Source organism: Aulonocara stuartgranti (genome assembly GCF_965226115.1).
Source record: "Aulonocara stuartgranti genome assembly, chromosome: 22".
In the NCBI taxonomy this organism is placed as follows: Eukaryota; Metazoa; Chordata; class Actinopteri; order Cichliformes; family Cichlidae; genus Aulonocara; species Aulonocara stuartgranti.
Window position 1 is genome coordinate 20030763 of NC_138957.1, and position 20069 is coordinate 20050831.

Here is a 20069-nt window from a genome sequence, read left to right on the forward strand (position 1 = left end):
GATTAAAAGTGCAGTTAACCATATTTACACTGGGAGAAAACGGGAGGTATGCTTAACAGTTACTTAGTTTTGGTACTCGTGGTCCTCCATATTGTAAAATGAGTTTGCCACCCCTGGTCTACATAAAAAACACAACACAGCGGGACTTTGCTGAGTGAACCTGACACCACAGCCGTGTATAAATAGTAAAATATGGGGCGAGCGTGCTCTGACTGCACTGCCCCGGACCTCAGTAATCCCACAGTGACATCTAGTGGCAACAGCCGTGAGTTGCTGCTTTTTCTTGTCCCACCATTTAAATTCCCAAACTTTATCGTCGCGTTTGGATTTCAGTCATGTCGTTATTATTCTTAGGCTTAAATATGAATAAATATGTATTTGGGGTATTAAATGGAAAACGCTTTTTAAATCAATGCAGTTTATCAGGAAAAAATAAAAAAAATTCCTTCAGTGTGCACCAGCATGAACTCTGCCCATGCCCGGGGCCATATCTGAGAGGGGCGTGGACCACCGCGGAGCTCCTCCCCTCTCCAGGCTTCCGTCAGCGGGGCTGCTGCTGCTGCTGGACCGGAGCGAGTCGGCACCAACAACCAGCCGCTGGCTGCTCCTCCGTGCTGAGGGAAAACTCGGTGCAGCCAGGAGCCACCCCGTCATTTCTCACGGTCAACGACATGGCCTCCGACGGCATGGACGAGCGATCTCCGCTGCTGTCGGGCCCCAACTCCGAGAATGTGACCCCAACAGCTCCCCCGTACCTGCAGGATTCAAGTCCCCGAGGTAAACACGCCACACGCAGCACCCCGCCGCTTGCATGCTGAATCATTTTCAGGGCGTATCGAGTTTGTGTGAGTGCGTAAATAAAGCTGCAGCAAGGCGAGGCAAGGGCATCGCTGGGAAATCAGTCGGCAGCTGACTGAAAGGTGGAGCTTGCACTGTGAGAACTGGAGCAGTGGGTTATAGAGGAGAGGGGCCTGCGATAATACCAGCAGTACCATCAAACAGTGTTTCAGTGCAGAGATTTCTACATCACGATTCACTGGGGCCTGCCGTGATTTTGTCCAGCAAAAAAAAAAAAGAAAGAAAGAAAGAAAGAAGGTATGAGCTGAAGCTCTGCAAAGCCTCAGTAGATTTTGGGTTGAGTGTTGACGTGGGAGCACTGAGGCATTGCAGATGGAGGCAGGCGAAGCATCCTTTTGTCCAGCTGCAGATCAACAAAAGCACCCACAGGTGTGCCCTTTATGGGAGAAATAATGCAGCACGAGTTAAATGTCGTGTTCTCCTGTTTTTAATGATGGTGAGTTTTGCTCGTTTGCATGGTGAATGCACTGTAAGCGACGAGCTTGAGCCTTCTTGCATGATTTGCAGCTTTCATACAGCAGAAAACATAAACATGTAGGTTACAGCCCACAGTGCTTATTCTCAGGACTGGCAGCAGCTGTCTGCACTGACCTTTGCTCTGAATATAATCTCCTCAAATTCTCAGTATATTCTTCTCCACAAGAAGAAAGACGAAGCAAAGTGCCTGTGGGAGCTGCAGAAATGCATGATCTCACATAGAGCCCTCCTTGTGTTTTGCTGGCATTAAATATTGATTCAGGCTGTACTTTGACTTCAGTTCACATTCTCTTGTTTGAGGATTAGATTTTGAGTGCTACTTTCAGTAGTATTTGACCTTTTTTCCTGTTTCTGCTTCTACGTTTTTGTCAGCAGCCTGACAGAAACAACGTTTCTTTGCTTTGCAGCAGCTCGGGATGGTCGGCAGCAAATGAATGGACTCATTGACCGTGTAAATCAGTTTAAGGAGCATTTCAGGCCAATTTCAAACAAACAGAGGAGAGAGAGAAGTGCTTGTTGTTCTCGAGAAGTCTAATCCCACAGAATTCATATTTCACCACGGGATTAAACTCTTAATGCTGGACTGTAATAATCTAAGAAGCAAGAGCCTGGCTGGATGCTAACACAGTGACACAGTTCCTCCCCCCTCCCTCTCTGCAGACTGGATTATTGGCTAATTCCAGTTTGGGTTTGTAAAATCAATTACTTTGATCCTAAAATGCCAAAACTGTGACATTTCCCAGAAACACAATGACTGTGATGCTGCTTTGACTAATGAGCAGCTGCATTAAGGCACTAAAGTGAGCTGTGGCTTGAATTTAAATTTTAGGATATCCATGTAATACTTGTTGTGTTCACTGGAATTATTCTGTAGTAGCAGGTAGAAATTCAGTGGTTCCTGCTTGTTGTTTTTGTTTTTTTTTGCCCTAAAATAATCAAAGAAAAACAAGCATGTCTGCCTCGTTTAAAATGAAGCTTTACCAGCTTCACATTATCAGGACTAATTAGTCTAAGGTGAAGTCATGAAACGTCAATATTTTAACAGGTTTCTTTATATGAAGAGATCCAGTTACCCTGCTATTACAATACCGAAATAGAAAGGTCTGATTCTTCTTGTTAGCAACTCATGGTCACTTTAACAGGTACACCTGTTCAACCGTTCATTAATGCAAATATCTAATCAGCCAGTTGCATGGCACTAACTCGGTGCATTGATGCATGAAGACGACTAACTGAGAATCAAACTGGAGAAGAAAGGTGCTTTAAGTGACTTTGAATGTGGCGTTGTTGTTGGAGTCAGACGAGCTGGTTTGAGTATTTCAGAAACTGCTCATCTACTGAGATTTTCCCCACACAACCATCTATACAGTTTACAGAGATTTGTCAGAAAGTGAGAACAAATCCTGATCTGATAGAACGTCAATAGCAACTGAAAAAAGCAAACGACCAAGATATGGAGAACAGGATCTCTGAGTGCAGAACATTTTGAACCTTGAAGCAGATGAGCTACAGCAGCAGAAGATCACCCCAAGTGAGACTCCTGTCAGCTAATAACAGGAAACTGAGACTACAGTTCACACAAGCTCACCAAACCTGGACAACAGAAGACTGGAAGACTTGTGTGATGAGACTTGATGTTAGATGGTAAGGTTACTGACCACATCCATCGCTTTATGACCGCAGTGTACCCAGCCTCAGATTGTTGCTTCCAGCAGCCATAAACAGGTTTTTTTGAACATGACAGTGAGTTCACTGTGCAGGCGACAGATTTGCAGCAACTGTGTGATGCCATCATGTCAATATGGGCATTACACCATGGAGAAAGCACCTTGTTGAAGCCATGAAGAGTTAAGGAAGCTCTGAAGGCAAAAAAAAGGGGTCCCATAAAATCCCGGAAAGGTGTACCTAATAAAATGTCTGGCAAGTGTATATAAATTCAATTACATTACTTTGAAAAATCAGTTAATTTACTTTCTCACTAAAAAAACATTGTTATCTTGTTTTGTTTTGTTAGTAGTAGAAACTTTCAGTGTTTTATTTATCATGAAAACACAAAGTTAAAAATATTAACTTGCTGACTCCACCATTAAAGAGCTGCCTCCAAAGAGAGAGCAGCTACCGTGTGGAAGCGGGTGGGTTACAAGAACATGTGACCAATGACGAGTCTTTATCACAGGTCAGTGGAAGAGAAAAGTAATTCAGTCTAGTTAAAATAAATCAGTTATCAGTCACGGATTTGCAAACAGAGCCGACCGAACCCAATGCCCTGTCTGACTGATTAACACTAATCAGACGAGTGGAGGAGCTTTATTGATATCTGGCTGAACTGTTCATAGGTGGAAGCTGAGATGACTGAGGCAAAGAACTGCCCAGCCTGGAAAGACTCCTCCATGAATAAAGAGATCAGCTGTCGAGACATGCTGTCCTTTAGTAAATGAACACAACAGGAGACACGGTACAATAACATTGATCTTAACATGATAAAAGCTGACTTATCATCTGAATCAGAGCAGCACTTTATTAGAAGACAACCCAAACCAGTGTGCTTATACACAACCAAGATGTTTAGATTAATAATGTATTGTAATAGTGTAAAACATAGATGTAATTAAGGCACATTGTTTGCAATTTTTATACTGTGTCTTACACACATGCACTAAATGTCTACTAACGTAGCTGCTTTGGGAGATAACTAGATTTTCTTTCAAATTAACTCTCAAATTTGTGGCTAGATCTTAAAGACTTCAGATTAAATCTAAAATGTTGGCTGTAGTGAGGGATGGGCAGACGCATTGTTGTGTCGGTAAAAGGAAAACTGTAGTATTATTTTAAGATTAAAGAGATAATTTTTTTCTTGCCACACAGAAAGGTCTCCAGAGCTGCTGGTGTCTGAATACCAGATGTTCAGCTTGGCATTCTATCCCACAAACCACAAGTGAAGTCATCGAGTCAATACCCTTAAAGCAGGACTGTATGTTGTGGTGTTGGTGGTGGTTGCAGCAGAGTCTTCTCGTCTTTCCTCTGGCTCCTTGTGAAAACCTATAGCTGCTGTCTTCAGTGTCAGACGTGCATTAAAACACACAAAGCAGCAAGAGGAGGAGAAACAGACCTGAGACTAAGTCGGGGTGGATACTAACACGGCAGAAATTTAGATTTAATCCTAAGGTGTTGTGGAATAATAAAAAATATTCTCCATCTGGTCGCACTGTGTTACATTTTAGATTAACAAAGCGTAGTAGAGGAGGATTCACTTAGCTTTGTTGTGTAATAAGAGCCACTCTGCTGCCTGAAACTCAGTGGGAGTGTCCAGTCTTGGCATGCTCGCGTCGTAGTCGTAGCCAGGTTCGCCCAAATGTAGACGGGTGTCCCATCTGTCCCTGTGGTGTCAACCGGTTCAGAGTCTCTAAATGTCGGAGCCAAGCACGTTTACCCACCGACCCATGCCATTATCTCATTCAGGGCGAGATTAGATTCTAATAATTAGTCGATTGTTAGATTGGATGGCTTCTTCGTGTCACTGAGCCGTCAGTCGGGTAAATGAAGCCAAACAAAGAGACTGTATATTCTGATATAGCTGGTTAATATTTTTTTGGAAAGAAGCTTGTCATGAATCCAGAAAGCATGTTTGCGTCCTCACTTTTTCTCCGGTGCCTAAACATATTTAGCTTCCTGTCATGGAGGGGGAAGAGCAGCAGCTCTACATACCACATCTGGATTTAGGAAATGTATTTTGGCATTTTAGTTTAGAAAAATGTGAGACTGACATCTGAATGAGTATTTAAGTGTTGATCGATATAAATATGATTTCAGCTTGCCAGAGCTTAAGAATATAGATGGCGTAATTACTGTATACTCACATGTTATTTAAACCTCTGCTCCTGTTAATTAAAATTAAACTGATAGAGGTATTATGGTTAATTGTGTAACTACAGATTTTATTGGCTTTAGCTACGTTACAGACAAGCAGAATTTTAAATATGCCACAAAGCCATTGTAGTAAAGGCAGTGGCTGGTGCAAGCCTGTAGATTAAATGTTAAAACTCTGAAATACAGACTAAATACACGAGGTTAATGTGGGATTAAACAGTACAGAGGTCATTATGGTGGCCACTGTAGTCAGTTCACAGTAGGCCTTGCAGACATAAAGAGAAAATCTTGTCTGTAAATGGCAGCCAGTTTAATTTGGCGACTTATTCAACTAATTCAACAGTGGAAAATAATCTTTAACAAAAACCTTCAAGTTTAGGTGGAATTATTCAGGTACTATAAATTATTCTGTTTCCAAAGTACAAACTGGACACACAAAGCCAATTTTTTGTTCATGAAGCTGCTTTTCTCCAGATGCATGCCATTAACATCTGGCTGTGTGCTTTGCCTTCCTCTTCTCAAAGCCGAACTACCTCCTCCTTACACAGCCATCGCCAGCCCCGATGCCGGCGGTGTGCCTGTCATCAACTGCCGCGTTTGCCAGTCGCTCATCAACCTGGACGGAAAGCTGCATCAGCACGTGGTCAAGTGCACTGTCTGCAATGAAGCTACAGTAAGTGGAGGCTACATCATCACAGGTGTCGACAAACTAAAACCGTAACAGTTCAACATTCGACTTTCCTCTGTATCTGTTACAGCCTAAATTCCCTGTTGAATTTTATTGTCAGGCACATTTTTGCATGAAAGAATGTTTGATTGACTTTCAGTGCTCACATTTGGACTGCTTTTTCCCCACCTTTGCTTCTTTGCCTGCCTTTATCGCTTAAACTGATGTTGACATTCGACCAAATTAATCAGGGCCTAAGGCTGCCAGTGTGACAAGGAGTGCAGGGAGAATGAATGACTGTCATCACCAGCGCTCGGGTGGGAAATGCCATTAGCACAGCTGATATTTTTGGTCGTTATGCATCCACACGGACATCTTATATTATGCTACTCTGCACCAAAACGATGCACGGTTTAGCATCTGGCCTCGAGCTGTTGTATCTTACTGTAAATATAAAGTTAGAGAGTCACATGACCAGAACTTGATTTTAACCAGGAGTTTCTCCAAGTTTTGTTTGATTTACACAGGCAGCGCAAAAAAAGTACACTTGAAATATTTGTTTTTAAGTGTGTTTGTAATGGTTTCATTCAGAGGATGGTGGTTTATGTTGGTAATTGACTGTTACAGTTGTTGACACCAGCTCCAATGTCGTTTTTAAGAGGGTTTAGTCTGCTGTGATGGCTGGATACAGAAAATCTGAAATAGAGGATAAATTCTCCCCCGAGCTCATTCTGCTCATTCTGTGTTGAAGTATAACGTGAACTGTGGATGAGCTAAATTTAAAGCAGTGCATTCTTTACTGGTTGTGCTTGTGGTGCTGCTACTGTGAGAGCCCTGGATTTAAAGTGCACCTACAATTTATTTTTTTATATTTACAATTCTTTGATGAAGTATTCACCCCTTTCCTGAGTTCCTTTTGTTTTCACGTGTTTGTCACACTTAAATATTTGAGATCATTGTCTAATATTAAAATTTGTTCAAAGATAGCCCGAGTAAATACAAAATGCGATTTTGAAGTCATGATTATGATTTCATTTATTAAGGGAAAAAAAGCTATCCAGACCCACTTGACCCTGTGTGAAAAAGTACTTGTTTCTCTTGTTAAACCATGTTTTAACTGTGATTAACAACATGTTTTGCAAAGTTGAGTTTCATTTCACTGGTCACACTCAGGCCTGATTACTGGCTGAACTGTTGAATCGAGACATAACTTAAACAGAACCTGTCTGACAAAGTGAGGCTAAAAGATCTCAAAAAACAAAAAAGAAATAAAATCATTGACATCTGTCAGTCTGGAAATGGTTATAAAACCATTTGTAAGGCTTTGGGACTCTAGTGAATTACAGTGAGAGCCATTATCCACAAATGGAGTCGCTGGCCTACCAAAATTTGTCCAAGAGCCCACGGACGACTCATTCTTGAGGTCTTAGAAGAACCCAGAACAACATTAAAGAGCTGCAGGCCTCACTTGCCTCAGCTAAGGTCATAGTTCATGATTCGACAATAAGAAAGATACTGGACAAAAATGGCATCGATGAGAGAGCTCATGCTGAAAAACTCTGTGGCAAAGATAAAAAATCTGCAAAGAAGATTGGGACGAAATTCCTCCACAGCAGTGGGAAAGACTCATTGTTATCACAGACACTTGAATGCAGTTCTTGCTGCCAAGGGTGGCACAACCAGTTAACATGTTTATGGGACAGTTACTTTGTCACTTAGAGCCAGGTAGGTTTTGATAACTTTTCCCTTAATAAATGAATTCATCATTTAAAAAGATTTTTTCTACTCTCAACTTTCAGATCATAGTGGTGTCAGTGGGCCCAATAACCCTAATGTGGTCACAGCTTTGTGGCTCCATGCAAACGTGCTCAACAGGTGCAACCAATCAGAAGAAACTTGCTTAAAGGAGTTGTACTTTACTACTGAAACCAAAACTTTTCTAAGCCTAGCAGTTTTAACTCATAGTTTTTTATGTTTCTTTTAGCCCATTAAGAATCCCCCTACAGGGAAGAAGTATGTGCGGTGTCCCTGCAACTGCCTGCTCATCTGTAAAGACACATCCAGAAGGATAGGATGTCCTCGACCAAACTGGTACGGAACAAGAAGAAACATTCAGACAGTTTACCCCACTGATGCAATAAGCCACACAGTGCTTCAAAACTGAATCTGGGGCTGTGGCAACATGTTGGCTCTGTAACAAGTCAAACAGTCGCGTAAGGTAAGGTAAGGTAAAGACCAAGGAGCTTGGAAAGAAAAGCGTGTGGACTTCTCTAAGTTTCTTGAGGATGTAAGAAGCTTTTCGGATGAGAGGTGAAATATCTCTTTAAAAAAACCATTAGAACATTACATTAAAACATTAGAGGTTATCTAGGTCTTTATGCCTTTAAGAAATTCCTGCAGTTTAACTAGTTGGTGTGTGTCTTCTAGCTTCATACATGGATAAAGCTGCATATCATCTGCTAAGCACTGAAAATTTATGCTGTGCTTTCGAATGACAGTGTCCAAGGGAAGGATGTATAATGTAAAAAGAATTGATCCCAGCATGAAACTCTGTGGAACTCCATAATGAACCTTAGTATGTAAACAAGACTCGCTGATCACATGAACCAGTTGGAGTTTTAGTTTTATCTATATCAGTTATTATTAATCATAAATGTCTTCTTGGTTCCTCTGACAGCAGACGCATCATCAACCTGAGCCCAGTGATGGTGATCCCCGAGGAGCAACCCGCCCAGCCAGCGCTGCCCATCCAACCCGAGGGAATGAGAGTGGTCTGTGGCCACTGTGGCAACACCTTCCTAGTATGTAAACCTGCAAATACAACCATCCTCAGTCAGGCACAGGCTTGTTAATGCAGAATCTCATTGCTGTGCTGTTGTTGGTACGTGCATATATACGTAATTTTGAGAGCCTCGCCATATGTTCATGTTTACAGAAAACTACTGCAGTAAATAGATAAATTGCTGAAGGATTGTCTGCTAGCTAGTTGTACTTTATGTGGGGTCAGCTATTCATTAAAAGCACAGAATTAGACATCTGCGCGTGGCTGGCATGCATTTTCTGCATGTTTTCTTTCATTGCGTGTCTCACCAAACATCCTGAGTACCTCTTGACTGAGCATGGCCGCACCTTTCCACACAAGTTTCCCTCTCTAACATGCTCTCAACCTGCTTTTTGCAGAGTTTTCTAATCTCGGATAAAAATGGCTTCCTGCCACTCTTTGTTGATGTTACTATCAGTGCATTTGACATGTTTGGGTTGAGTGTAACATGTCACACATGCATTTAATATTTCACATAAGCAAGGTTATGTACACAACCTGAGCCATTGAGTCAGTGTGACACAGACTCGAATGTAAGAAAAATAAAGTCAGTGCTGTTTTCCTTTTAACATCTGCACATTGCTGCTTGCGGCATCTGCAGGGCAGTGAGGACGCCAGGACATCACAGCCTATGTCTGGTCTCCCCAGTGATGGCTCTCCACCAGCACAACAACAGGTTGAGAAAGCTGGTCTTACTGGTGGACTTATTAACAACAGCCTAACCCGCTCCAGCTCAATTTGTGGCCTTATTTACTCTGACTTTGTGAACATCTGGCTTTGAGCAGAGCTTTGATCAATTAAAAAAATAAAATGTAAATTTTTTTTAATGCATTAGGCTCTAGAAGTCTGCGCTAAATTGTTTCTTTTTTATTGCCGCTTGCTTACCTTTAGGTATTTAATTTATTGTTATTTCTAACCTGAAGCCAGATGTTGTCACATGTTTAACTTCACCGTGACCCTTGAATTAATATGATTTGGAGTGATTTAACACTAGATGAAATATCAACTAACGAATTATGACTCTGTGTGCTAACTTAGCAAGAGTGCAGGATAGATTTAGACGGTTCATTAAAACTGTTTCAGATCATTTCCAGTAAGCCTTTTGCTGATTTGTTGTTTCTAAAAAGAGTAAGATTGTAGTGTTTCGTTTCATTTCTGTGAGCCTGTGCATGCGTGTGTGTCTCCGTGCGTGTATACGTTTTCTTTGTGCCTTAAAATGAAAATGCTGATTTCTTTTTATTCCCTCACAGTGGATGGAGCTTCGATTTAACACGCTAGCCAAGTGTCCCCACTGCAAAAAAATGTGAGTCCATCAAACTTTCACACAGAGTTCCCCTTCACACAGTCGCTTTAAGTGGATATCTGCATGTTTATATTCTGAATCAGTAGGCACAAACCAAGTTTTGATGAATGGGAGTTTTCTGGTTTCTGCATGCTTTAGTAGCATAAAGCTGAACTTTGGAGTAGGCTGTTCATGCAGAGAGCAAAAGAACAGTGGCATTTGCCAAAATGCAATCTTTAATCTTTAATGAGATCTGTGCTCACAGCCCAGCACTGTGCAGCTTGACAGGACCTCTCCAGAAAACACCAGAACTAACAGGTTCACCACTGGAGCCCCATTTTCTTCACAGAGGAGAGCAGATTCACACTGAGCACACATGACAGATACCACGCCATCTCCAGACTCTTTCACATGTGTATATTTATCTTCATGATGAATGACTGAATTAGTCTTTGTTGCGGGGTGGGGAGGAACACCATGACATTCCCATACATCTCACCAGCATGTACTGGGCTGATCCTGATGGGATATACCTGGAACACCTCACCTTGGAGCCACCCAGGAGGCATCCTGGTTAGACAGGAGTAAAAAACAAAAAATTAAACAAAAAAGCTAAAAAAAACCCCAAACAAACAAGCATAAAAAATAAAAGTAAAATTCAGGAAGGAAAAAACATTAAGTTCACTTTCCTTCAAATAGACAGCTGTACCAGTGTCTTCACAGCTGGCATCGGTAACAGTTCTAAATCTTGTGTTTGATAAACCCAAAGTTTGATAGTTTCTTGTGGTTTTCTTTCTATTATCGCAACTGTTGTTGGCATTTGGTGCCATACAAATAAAATTAAATTGAATGAACTCATTCATGCTGTACGTGAACATCAGCTGTGCTTCAGAGCTCTTCTGCTGAGAAAGTAAACTTCCCATGTGTTTCTCCTCATTTCTGCTGTGTGCTGCACAATGCAGTTCTGCTTTAAAAACTACAGTAAGTAAAAAAAAAAAGTGTTAACTACATTTTATTTTCAGATGTCAGTTTCCAATTTAATCTGGGAAAATTGTCAGGTTAGCCCGTTAACTATGAAAATGTCTGGTTTGTTTTTTCCAACTTCATGATTTTGCAGTTACAGAAAGGAAGCCACTAATTTTACTTCATGTCTCATAGAAAGAAGTACTGCAGTCTGCTTTTTGTTAAAATGCATTTCATTATATTACAATTGCATTGTCTAATGCAGCTCCTGGGATGCAGTTTTAGTGCTTATGATAAAGCCAGAGGAGGTTTACAGCTCTGCAGTTAGTCAGCAGAGCAATGGTGACTTTTACCACCGTGCCCTGTTATGTTTGTTGACATCCTTCTGTAACTGAGTTCCTGTGGCTCTTAAACACTTCCACTCTGCAATAGCATCACTTACAGCTAATTGTGAAATGTCTGGAAAGGAAGAAATTTCACAAACTGACTTGTTGCAACTGTGACATCCTATTACAGCACCACGCTCCGAATTTAGAGCAACTCATTCTATCACAAATGTTTGTAAAGGCAGACTTTTGTCCACATAATGTACACAGAAACATTGAAAACAACGTGCAAGCTGAAAGTAACAACTTTCAGGAGCCTACACTGTTACATTTGATTGTAAAATAAAAATAAAAAGAACCCATTAATTAGCTGCCCCAAACAGGAGATTATAGAAAATAACTTTGAATTGCAGGATGCCCTTCCTGATGCAACCCCAGACACATTCATGTCTCGTCCCAGCATTGAACCAGACATCCTATGCTTCTTAAGCAAATGTGTAAACCACTACACTATAGAGCCAACTAGTGAACACATGCAAATCGGTATGATTCATTATATCCACTGAGCTTTGTGAAATCTAAATTTGGTCAGCAGAGTGAAGCTGAGGCTGTGTGAAACACTGTACAGTGTTGTTACACTAAAATCCCCACACAGCTTACTTTAAAGTTATTTATCTTTATTTATTGGAGAAGTAATTCACCATGAAGGCATACTGCACATGAGAAAAAGCAGAATAGAAAAAAACATAGACATTTCACTTCTGTATAGGCATTAACACTTCGCCATGTAGAGCTGTGGTCTAGTATGACTCAACTATGAAACCAAACACTTGAATACCAGGAGAAAAAAAGAGGGTGTGGGGTGATCGTGGCTCAAGAGTTGGGAGTTCGCCTTGTAATTAGAAGGTTGCCGGTTCGAGCCCTGGCTTGGACAGTCTCGGTCGTTGTGTCCTTGGGCAAGACACTTCACCCGTTGCCTACTGGTGGTGGTCAGAGGGCCCGGTGGCGCCAGTGTCCGGCAGGCTCGCCTCTGTCAGTGCGCCCCAGGGGAGCTGTGGCTGCAATGTAGCTGCCATCACCAGTGTGTGAATGTGTGTGTGAATGGGTGGATGACTGGATGTTTAAAGCGCTTTGGGGTCCTTAGGGACTAGTAAAGCGCTATACAAATACAGGCCATTTACCATTACCTATTGAATTTATGTTTAAATTCACTGAGATGCAAAGGTTTAGAGGGCTGGATTTGCAGTTCTTGGAAGGAGGAGGGGAGGTAAGCAAGGCTAATCTAGACGTGTGACACGTATTAAAGTTTGGCCTCACATGTAATGTTAGTGGTATGAGGGTCACAGGTCTGAGGAGAGGAGGAGGGGTCACCTCAGAGAGGTTTTTGTCCTAATGAGATGATGCAGACAGTGATGGTGAGATAAGCAGCAACTATAACATGACACTACTTCTACCCTTGTTTTCTGTGTAGTTGGCTGATGTACTTCTTTAAGTCAGTGAACTTCATTTATTATCTCTGTGCAATACTTTTACCACTCATAGCTTTTCCAAAAATTCCTATCATCATCTCTCTCATCCTAAAACCCCCTTTCCTTCTTTATTACAGACATAAAGGCTGAGCTAAATATTTTCCCTTAATTCTCATTGAGGAACTGAAACTTCTGTTCTAGTAACACCTTTCCAAAGAGAAGTCCTCTTAATTTAAGCAGATAAAACGGTAGTAATTTCCCTCTTCTGTCTACATTACTAAAATGAAGAGATGGTTCTAGTTCACTGAATAAACAGCTAGTAAAAGAAACAGGGGATGTGAATGCAGTAGAAAAAAAGTAGAAGGCAGTAAATCAGGTGACCAGGCACCCCTAAGCCATCTGAATGCCAGTGATCCCTGAAGAATGCTTCAGTCCTGTCACATGAGAGGCATGTGAGAGCTGAGTGGGGGAAGGAAAGTGAAATTATAGTAAAGTTATGCCAGTCTGCTGCTTCAAGGCAGTTGAACTGTGTTTGTTTAGAGGCTGGATGGAGTGGAGGTTGTTTGGAGCTGGACATGTGACCGTCCTGGAGCGCTTACAAGTGTAACTTAAAAAAGGAAGTGAGACTTTTGGCAAACAGATTTATCATCAGAGCATGGTGAAGTAAGATCACTGGGACAATGTGTGGGGACTTCCACTGGATTACAAAATAAAAAAAATAAATAAGACAGTGTAACATCTACATGTAGTTTGTATGTTTCAGTCTGTATCCGTGTGGAAACCCTCTAAATGTTTCTCCCCAATTTCTTTCTTTTCTCAATCTCTCTCTGCAGATCCTCCGTCGGCAGTGCGCTCCCTAGGAGGCGCTGTTGTGCTTATATAACTATAGGAATGATCTGCATTTTCATTGGAGTGGGTTTAACAGTAAGTACGCTTTGATCAGTTTGTGCAGATACTATCCAAGTAAGTAAGTCACTCTTTTGACAATGAAAATGGACAAAAGCCACCAAGTTAGCTCAGTACAAGCAAGATGTACAGTGGGGCAAAAAAGTATTTAGTCAGCCACCGATTGTGCAAGTTCCCCCACTTAAAATGATGACAGAGGTCAGTAATTTGCACCAGAGGTACACTTCAACTGTGAGAGACAGAATGTGAAAAAAAAATCCATGAATTCACATGGTAGGATTTGTAAAGAATTTATTTGTAAATCAGGGTGGAAAATAAGTATTTGGTCACCTCAAACAAGGAAAATCTCTGGCTCTCACAGACCTGTAACGTCTTCTGTAAGAAGCTTTTCTGTCCCCCACTCGTTACCTGTATGAATGGCACCTGTTTGAACTCATCATCTGTATAAAAGACACCTGTCCACAGCCTCAAACAGTCAGACTCCAAACTCCGCCATGGCCAAGACCAAAGAGCTTTTGAAGGACACCAGGAAAAGTATTGTAGACCTGCACCAGACTGGGAAGAGTGAATCTACAATAGGCAAGCAGCTTGGTGTGAAAAAATCAACTGTGGGAGCAATCATCAGAAAATGGAAGACATACAAGACCACTGATAATCTCCCTCGATCTGGGGCTCCACGCAAGATCTCATCCCGTGGGGTCAAAATGATCATGAGAACGGTGAGCAAAGATCCCAGAACCACACGGGGGGACCTGGTGAATGACCTGCAGAGAGCTGGGACCAAAGTAACAAAGGTCACCATCAGTAACACACTACAACGGCAGGGAATCAAATCCCGCAGTGCCAGACGTGTTCCGCTGCTGAAGCCAGTGCATGTCCAGGCCCGTCTGAAGTTTGCCAGAGAGCACATGGATGATACAGCAGAGGATTGGGAGAATGTCATGTGGTCAGACGAAACCAAAGTAGAACTTTTTGGTATAAACTCAACTCGTCGTGTTTGGAGGAAGAAGAATACTGAGTTGCATCCCAAGAACACCATACCTACTGTGAAGCATGGGGGTGGAAACATCATGCTATGGGGCTGTTTTTCTGCCAAGGGGACAGGACGACTGATCCGTGTTAAGGACAGAATGAATGGGGCCATGTATCGTGAGATTTTGAGCCAAAACCTCCTTCCATCAGTGAGAACTTTGAAGATGAAACGAGGCTGGGTCTTCCAACATGACAATGATCCAAAACACACCGCCCGGGCAACAAAGGAGTGGCTCCGTAAGAAGCATTTGAAAGTCCTGGAGTGGCCTAGCCAGTCTCCAGACCTCAACCCCATAGAAAATCTGTGGCGGGAGTTGAAAGTCCGTGTTGCTCGGCGACAGCCCCAAAACATCACTGCTCTCGAGAAGATCTGCATGGAGGAATGGGCCAAAATACCAGCTACTGTGTGTGCAAACCTGGTAAAGACCTATAGTAAACGTTTGACCTCTGTTATTGCCAACAAAGGTTATGTTACAAAGTATTGAGTTGTATTTTTGTTATTGACCAAATACTTATTTTCCACCCTGATTTACGAATAAATTCTTTACAAATCCTACCATGTGGATTCATGGATTTTTTTTTTTCACATTCTGTCTCTCACAGTTGAAGTGTACCTCTGGTGCAAATTACTGACCTCTGTCATCATTTTAGGTGGGGGAACTTGCACAATCGGTGGCTGACCAAATACTTTTTTGCCCCACTGTAACTGTAACTGAGCTAAAGTGAAATAAGGTAAAACAACAAAACGTCACAAAAAGAGAATCTGATCTGCATCATATTTCATGACACAGCAGTAGAGACTTTAAACTCTAAACCACAATTCACTCCCTCCATGTGGAGGTGCTAGAGGACGAGTCTTCAGCAGCATCACCCAGTGGGGTTCACAAATTGTCAATGAAAAACTTCAGTGTAGAGCATTTGTATTTATCTGTACTTTATGAATAGGAGTAAAGATCTGGAAATTTCCATCAGACACTGGTGTTGTGACCTGAGAAAATGAAAACTGTATATATGTTTTAGAGATGACGAGAAAGATAAAAGTGACAAATCTACAAAACATCCAATGCATTTCCAACCACGCCTTGTTCAGTGTTTCACAGAAACATATTTAATATAATGAGCTTATACTTTTGCATTTCAGCTGAGGCATGGTCTCACAGGCTGGCCAAAAAAAAAGTGATTGTCCGGTTGGCTGCAGTAGTTTTTTGTCTTTGGCTGGGTGATATTAGTTGCAGAAGGTGCAGCACCAAAACTATCCTTTTCACTGCTTTGGTTGCTAACAGATTGCAGCAGTTTCCTATAGTTTGTTTGGAAGATGCCAACTTATCTGTCGCTAACCAACTACTGAGTGGTAGTGAAATTCGCAAAGGTGCTGTACAAATCATAAATGGACATCATTCCCCTTGAAAGTAAAAGTTGTGCCTTATCAGAAGGCACCATGTTTCAAAACATGCAGCTTTTACTGTGAGGGTAACTGTGTCTGTTTTCAGGTTTCCCAGTTTCACTCCTGCTTAGAAAGCAATTAGCAAGGATTTGCAAATAACTTGATAAACTACGAGCAGCCACGGCAAAATACAAGTGACCAAAGCAAACACAAGGAGGATTTCTGTGCAGGGAATACACTTTACCCCCTAGCGCCTGCTTGCTGCCAGGCAGTCGCCCACTGATCTCTAGCCTTTTATGACTGGAGCCTAATCTGACAAAATGCATATAAGGGGATCTTTTTAAATACAAATCGATGATCTGTATTTCTATAGGTGTAACTATGATTTCCTCCATGCTGTCTTCTTCCTCCCTCCCCCCATTATGTGTAATTATAGGTTGGCACTCGGGACTTCGCCAGACGTTACAACGCCACCTACGTGTCCTGGGCATTTGCCTATCTGCTGGGCCTCATCTGTCTGATACGTGCCTGCTACTGGGGGGCTATCAAAGTGAGCTACCCAGAGAATAGCTTCGCCTAGAGTGATCAGAACATGTGCACGGCTGGAAGAACAAAACTTCACTTTTAGTTTTTTCATCTTGCTCAGATTTCAGTCATGTTCGGCGAAGTGGAACATCTGTAGAGTGAATGGACAGGAGTTTGTTCAAGAAAGAGTATGCTGGTGATTTTTCTTCATGTTCCGTTTGTGTCTGGAATATTTTTGACTTACTGAACAAACCTACTGCCTGTCAGTCAGTCCTGTACCGGTCCACTGAGACTCAAATCCAGTCCAAGTCTCCTAAAATTGTTCAAAGTACAGAATTAAGAAATTGAAATGATTTTTCTTGATGAATGCCTGAATTAATTGGTTCACATGCTGATTTTAGAAATGATAGTGCAAGAGACTGGCTGGGTTTAGGATTTTTTTTTTTAAATCAGTTTTCTTTCCTTCAGCAGCCTGAATGACGTGACTGCACCCACTTGATTTTTCTCGTTACCGACCAGACCAAATTGAAACAACCTAAGAACAGTTTTCCCATTGCACTACAATTATATGCAATTGTGTTGTTTTGCTGCTAGTTAATGTCCAGCTGCAGAAAGCTGCATATTCATACTGCATTGTAACCATTTCTCATGCCTGTGTACACTGACATAGTATTGCTATATGATTTTAACTCCTGAAAATGTTGATTTTTGAGGAGAAATTATCCTTAAATACCCATGTGTGCCAACTTTGCTTCCAAGTGTTTAGTCAGGAAGAGTGTCAGATCAAGAGGAGCTTGTGTTTTTTTTTTTTTTTTTTTTAAAAAATCATTTCTTTGTGCCATGCAGCTTTTAACTCACTACAGCAATAACCAGTTTGAGTTGTTATGAAGCTTCCTGGTCCTCTGTCCCCAAGCTTTTCACCGTTACCTTCTCAAAATTATCCACAAAAACAAAACAAAACATGGTGACTCACGTTTGCATGCCAACTTTTTTTTCTCTTCCAGTTTTAGAGGTAGTTGAAGCCTATGATGTTCCTGTCTTTGCTCCTTCTGCCTGTGAGTTAGAATGTAAACCCTCCTCCCTTTGCTTATATCGCTGCTCTTTGACCTTCAGTGAACTCTGTCTAGCTAGCATTGCTATACGCTAACTCAGCATCCTATCTCTTGACCTTGACCGGTGGGCACAGTTCAAACTCCTAACCTTGTTTTGAATGTGATTATGACGATGAAGCAGAAAATACTAAGAAATACTTTGTACATAGTTCAAATTCAGTACTTGGGTAAGTGAGTATGTATGTAGCGTGAGCTAGAAGGTAAAGTTGGCTTTTTAAAAATGATAATTTATCAATAAAATAAAAAAAAAAATCTGCCTGTGCTGATTTGTTTGTTTGTTGAGTGAGATCAGAGTTTAAGGATAAAATATTGGCCGCTCGTTGTGTGATGAAGCAAATAGAACCAAATCAACAGCAAAAAGCAGTCTGCAAAGGTTTCTGTAGGATTACCACACAGCTATGCTGGTCCCTTTTTTCTAATGCTAAACTAGTTTTGTTTTTCTGGCAAGTCTGCAGCTGTTTTATTTATTGTTCAGTCTTTCAACAGTACTACCAAGAGATCTTACTAAAAATAGTCTTTGGCTCACCAGAAGTAATTCATATTTCACTGGACTGAATTCTGATGCGTTTTTGCTAATCTAACAAATGCCCAGTTCAATAATGCAAGAAAGACAAGGAAAGCTGGAAAGAAAACATACAATGATTTTGCACCCTAATTTATGAGGTAGTCCGGCGTTGTGATTTTATTGTCATCAGAAGAAGATTTCAGAAAACGAGAAGAAATAAGCGGTAGTTAATTGTTTTAAGTCTAGCTGTATTTTCCAGGTGAGTCTTCAGCCAGTTAACTGTTCAGTTTTTTTTTGCAGTAGCCGACCTACTATAGTGATGTGTAATACCAATTTTTTTTCTTTTCTGATCTGATACCAAGTAAACGCAAACAAGCAAACTTTATTACAACAAGCAATAAGGTTAAACACTACACAAGCTGTACAAGTACATTGTAAGAACACAGATCTGTTAATTAATGGCAAGTAACAGAGTAATAAAATATAATTTCACTTGATAATGGTGACAAACTGCTTGGACAATTTGGTTCTCCTTTTAAATCAGAATAGTACAGTGGCCCTGAGAGGCCAAACAGACTGCAGCTTCAGAAAACACCAGCAATAAGAAAAACACTGAAAAAGCACACAAAACAAAACGGAAATAGGAAAAACGAAGACACAAATAGGATAAACAAAAACAGAAATAGGAAAAAACAAGGGAAGTGTTTCCAGGGAGACAATAACCCGACGGACCAGTTGCAGGAACCCAAAACATGGTAGGCGTGTTTCATCATGATTCATATAATACTGATGACGGATTTTTAGGCTAATAGTTAGTCTAACACACTTACCTCTCCTCTTTTCTTTCTTCGCAAAACCAATAGGTCCTCCACTTTTAAGCGTCTCCCAGCGCAATGCTTAGCATATTTTGGTTCCTGCAACTGGTCTGTCGGGTTATATTCTCCCCCGAAACACATCCCTTGTGCTTTTGGAAATCAGATTTTTTCCTATTTCTGTTGTGTTTTGTGTGCTTTTGCAACGTTTTTCTTAATGCTGGTGTTTTCTTAAGTTGCAGTCCATTTGGCCTGTCAGGGCCACCGTAGAATAGCATCAAATCAGTGAAACATCTGGGATATTGATCTGCTCACTGAAGTAGCTGGTGGACTTTACAGGTGCAACAATGAGACAACCTCCAAATCAGAACCAAAATGAAAACTACAGAGGAAATTCCAAGAGACAATTACACAAGAAAAAGCTGGACAGGGCCATAGAAGGTCTTTTGAGCCCAACTGGCATTTCCCATAGAATACTAGGAATTGGCAAGTCCACCACTGATGAGAGCAGGTTCACCCTGAGAACATGTGACAGATGTGAAAGGGTCTGGAGAAGCTGTGGTAAACATTATGCTGCCTGTAATATCATTTAGTATGACCGGTTTGGCGGTGGTTCAGTGATGGTGCGGGAAGGCTGTGTGCACATGTGTCTTTGTCTTTCTGTGTGTCACTAGTGGGACTGTCACCCTTTGGCTCTTGGCACCCCATCTAGGGCCTCCTTACTTCTCATGCTGGGGTAGATGCACAGATGTCACCAAGATGTGTGGCCTCAGGTGTTCGGTACCCCCGGGGCCTGCAGATGGCGCTGTTGTCCTGGTTCCATCTCTGTCTGCCCCCAGGCCTCACCCCCTCTCTCTCTCTCTCATTCACTCACCAGCGGTGGATAGCGGTGGTAGAGAAACTTTCTTAGGGTGGCAAAATCAAAGCTTCTTTTGGTTAAAATACATCAAATGCAGTCAGAACACATGTTTTATATAAATATAGTCCATAACTTTATTTTCTTTGGCCCAGATAATTAAAGATTTCTGTTACATAAAACATGAATTTTCATTTTATATACACT

At 41.4% G+C, this 20069-nt stretch overlaps 1 protein-coding gene across 4 annotated transcripts; it reads left to right on the forward strand.

Annotated features, from left to right (window-relative positions):
• The first annotated feature begins 519 nt into the window (after positions 1-519).
• On the forward strand, positions 520-17943 carry pip4p2 (phosphatidylinositol-4,5-bisphosphate 4-phosphatase 2). Of its 4 annotated transcripts, XM_082521984.1 has the most exons (8): positions 520-777; positions 5727-5875; positions 7854-7960; positions 8547-8670; positions 9292-9366; positions 9941-9993; positions 13564-13654; positions 16489-17943. In XM_082521984.1, exons 1-8 carry the CDS (start codon positions 672-674, stop codon positions 16630-16632), a joined length of 849 nt encoding a protein of 282 aa, XP_082378110.1. In that variant the 5' UTR covers positions 520-671; the 3' UTR covers positions 16633-17943. The 4 variants fall into 4 exon arrangements, with proteins under 4 accessions (XP_082378110.1, XP_082378111.1, XP_082378108.1 ...); XM_082521985.1 differs by lacking the exon at positions 9292-9366 and having other exon boundaries at positions 521-777; XM_082521982.1 differs by lacking the exons at positions 13564-13654; positions 16489-17943 and adding an exon at positions 10434-13557 and having other exon boundaries at positions 565-777.
• Positions 17944-20069: the final 2126 nt, after the last annotated feature.

Bases quoted from the DNA above. Each gene is read 5' to 3' on its own strand.
- pip4p2 (XM_082521984.1), top strand. From the start codon at position 672: ATGGCCTCCGACGGCATGGACGAGCGATCTCCGCTGCTGTCGGGCCCC. The intron at 9,367-9,940 runs GTTGAGAAAGCT...ATTCCCTCACAG, and splicing joins CTCCACCAGCACAACAACAG to TGGATGGAGCTTCGATTTAA. The intron at 9,994-13,563 runs GTGAGTCCATCA...CTCTCTCTGCAG, and splicing joins TGTCCCCACTGCAAAAAAAT to ATCCTCCGTCGGCAGTGCGC.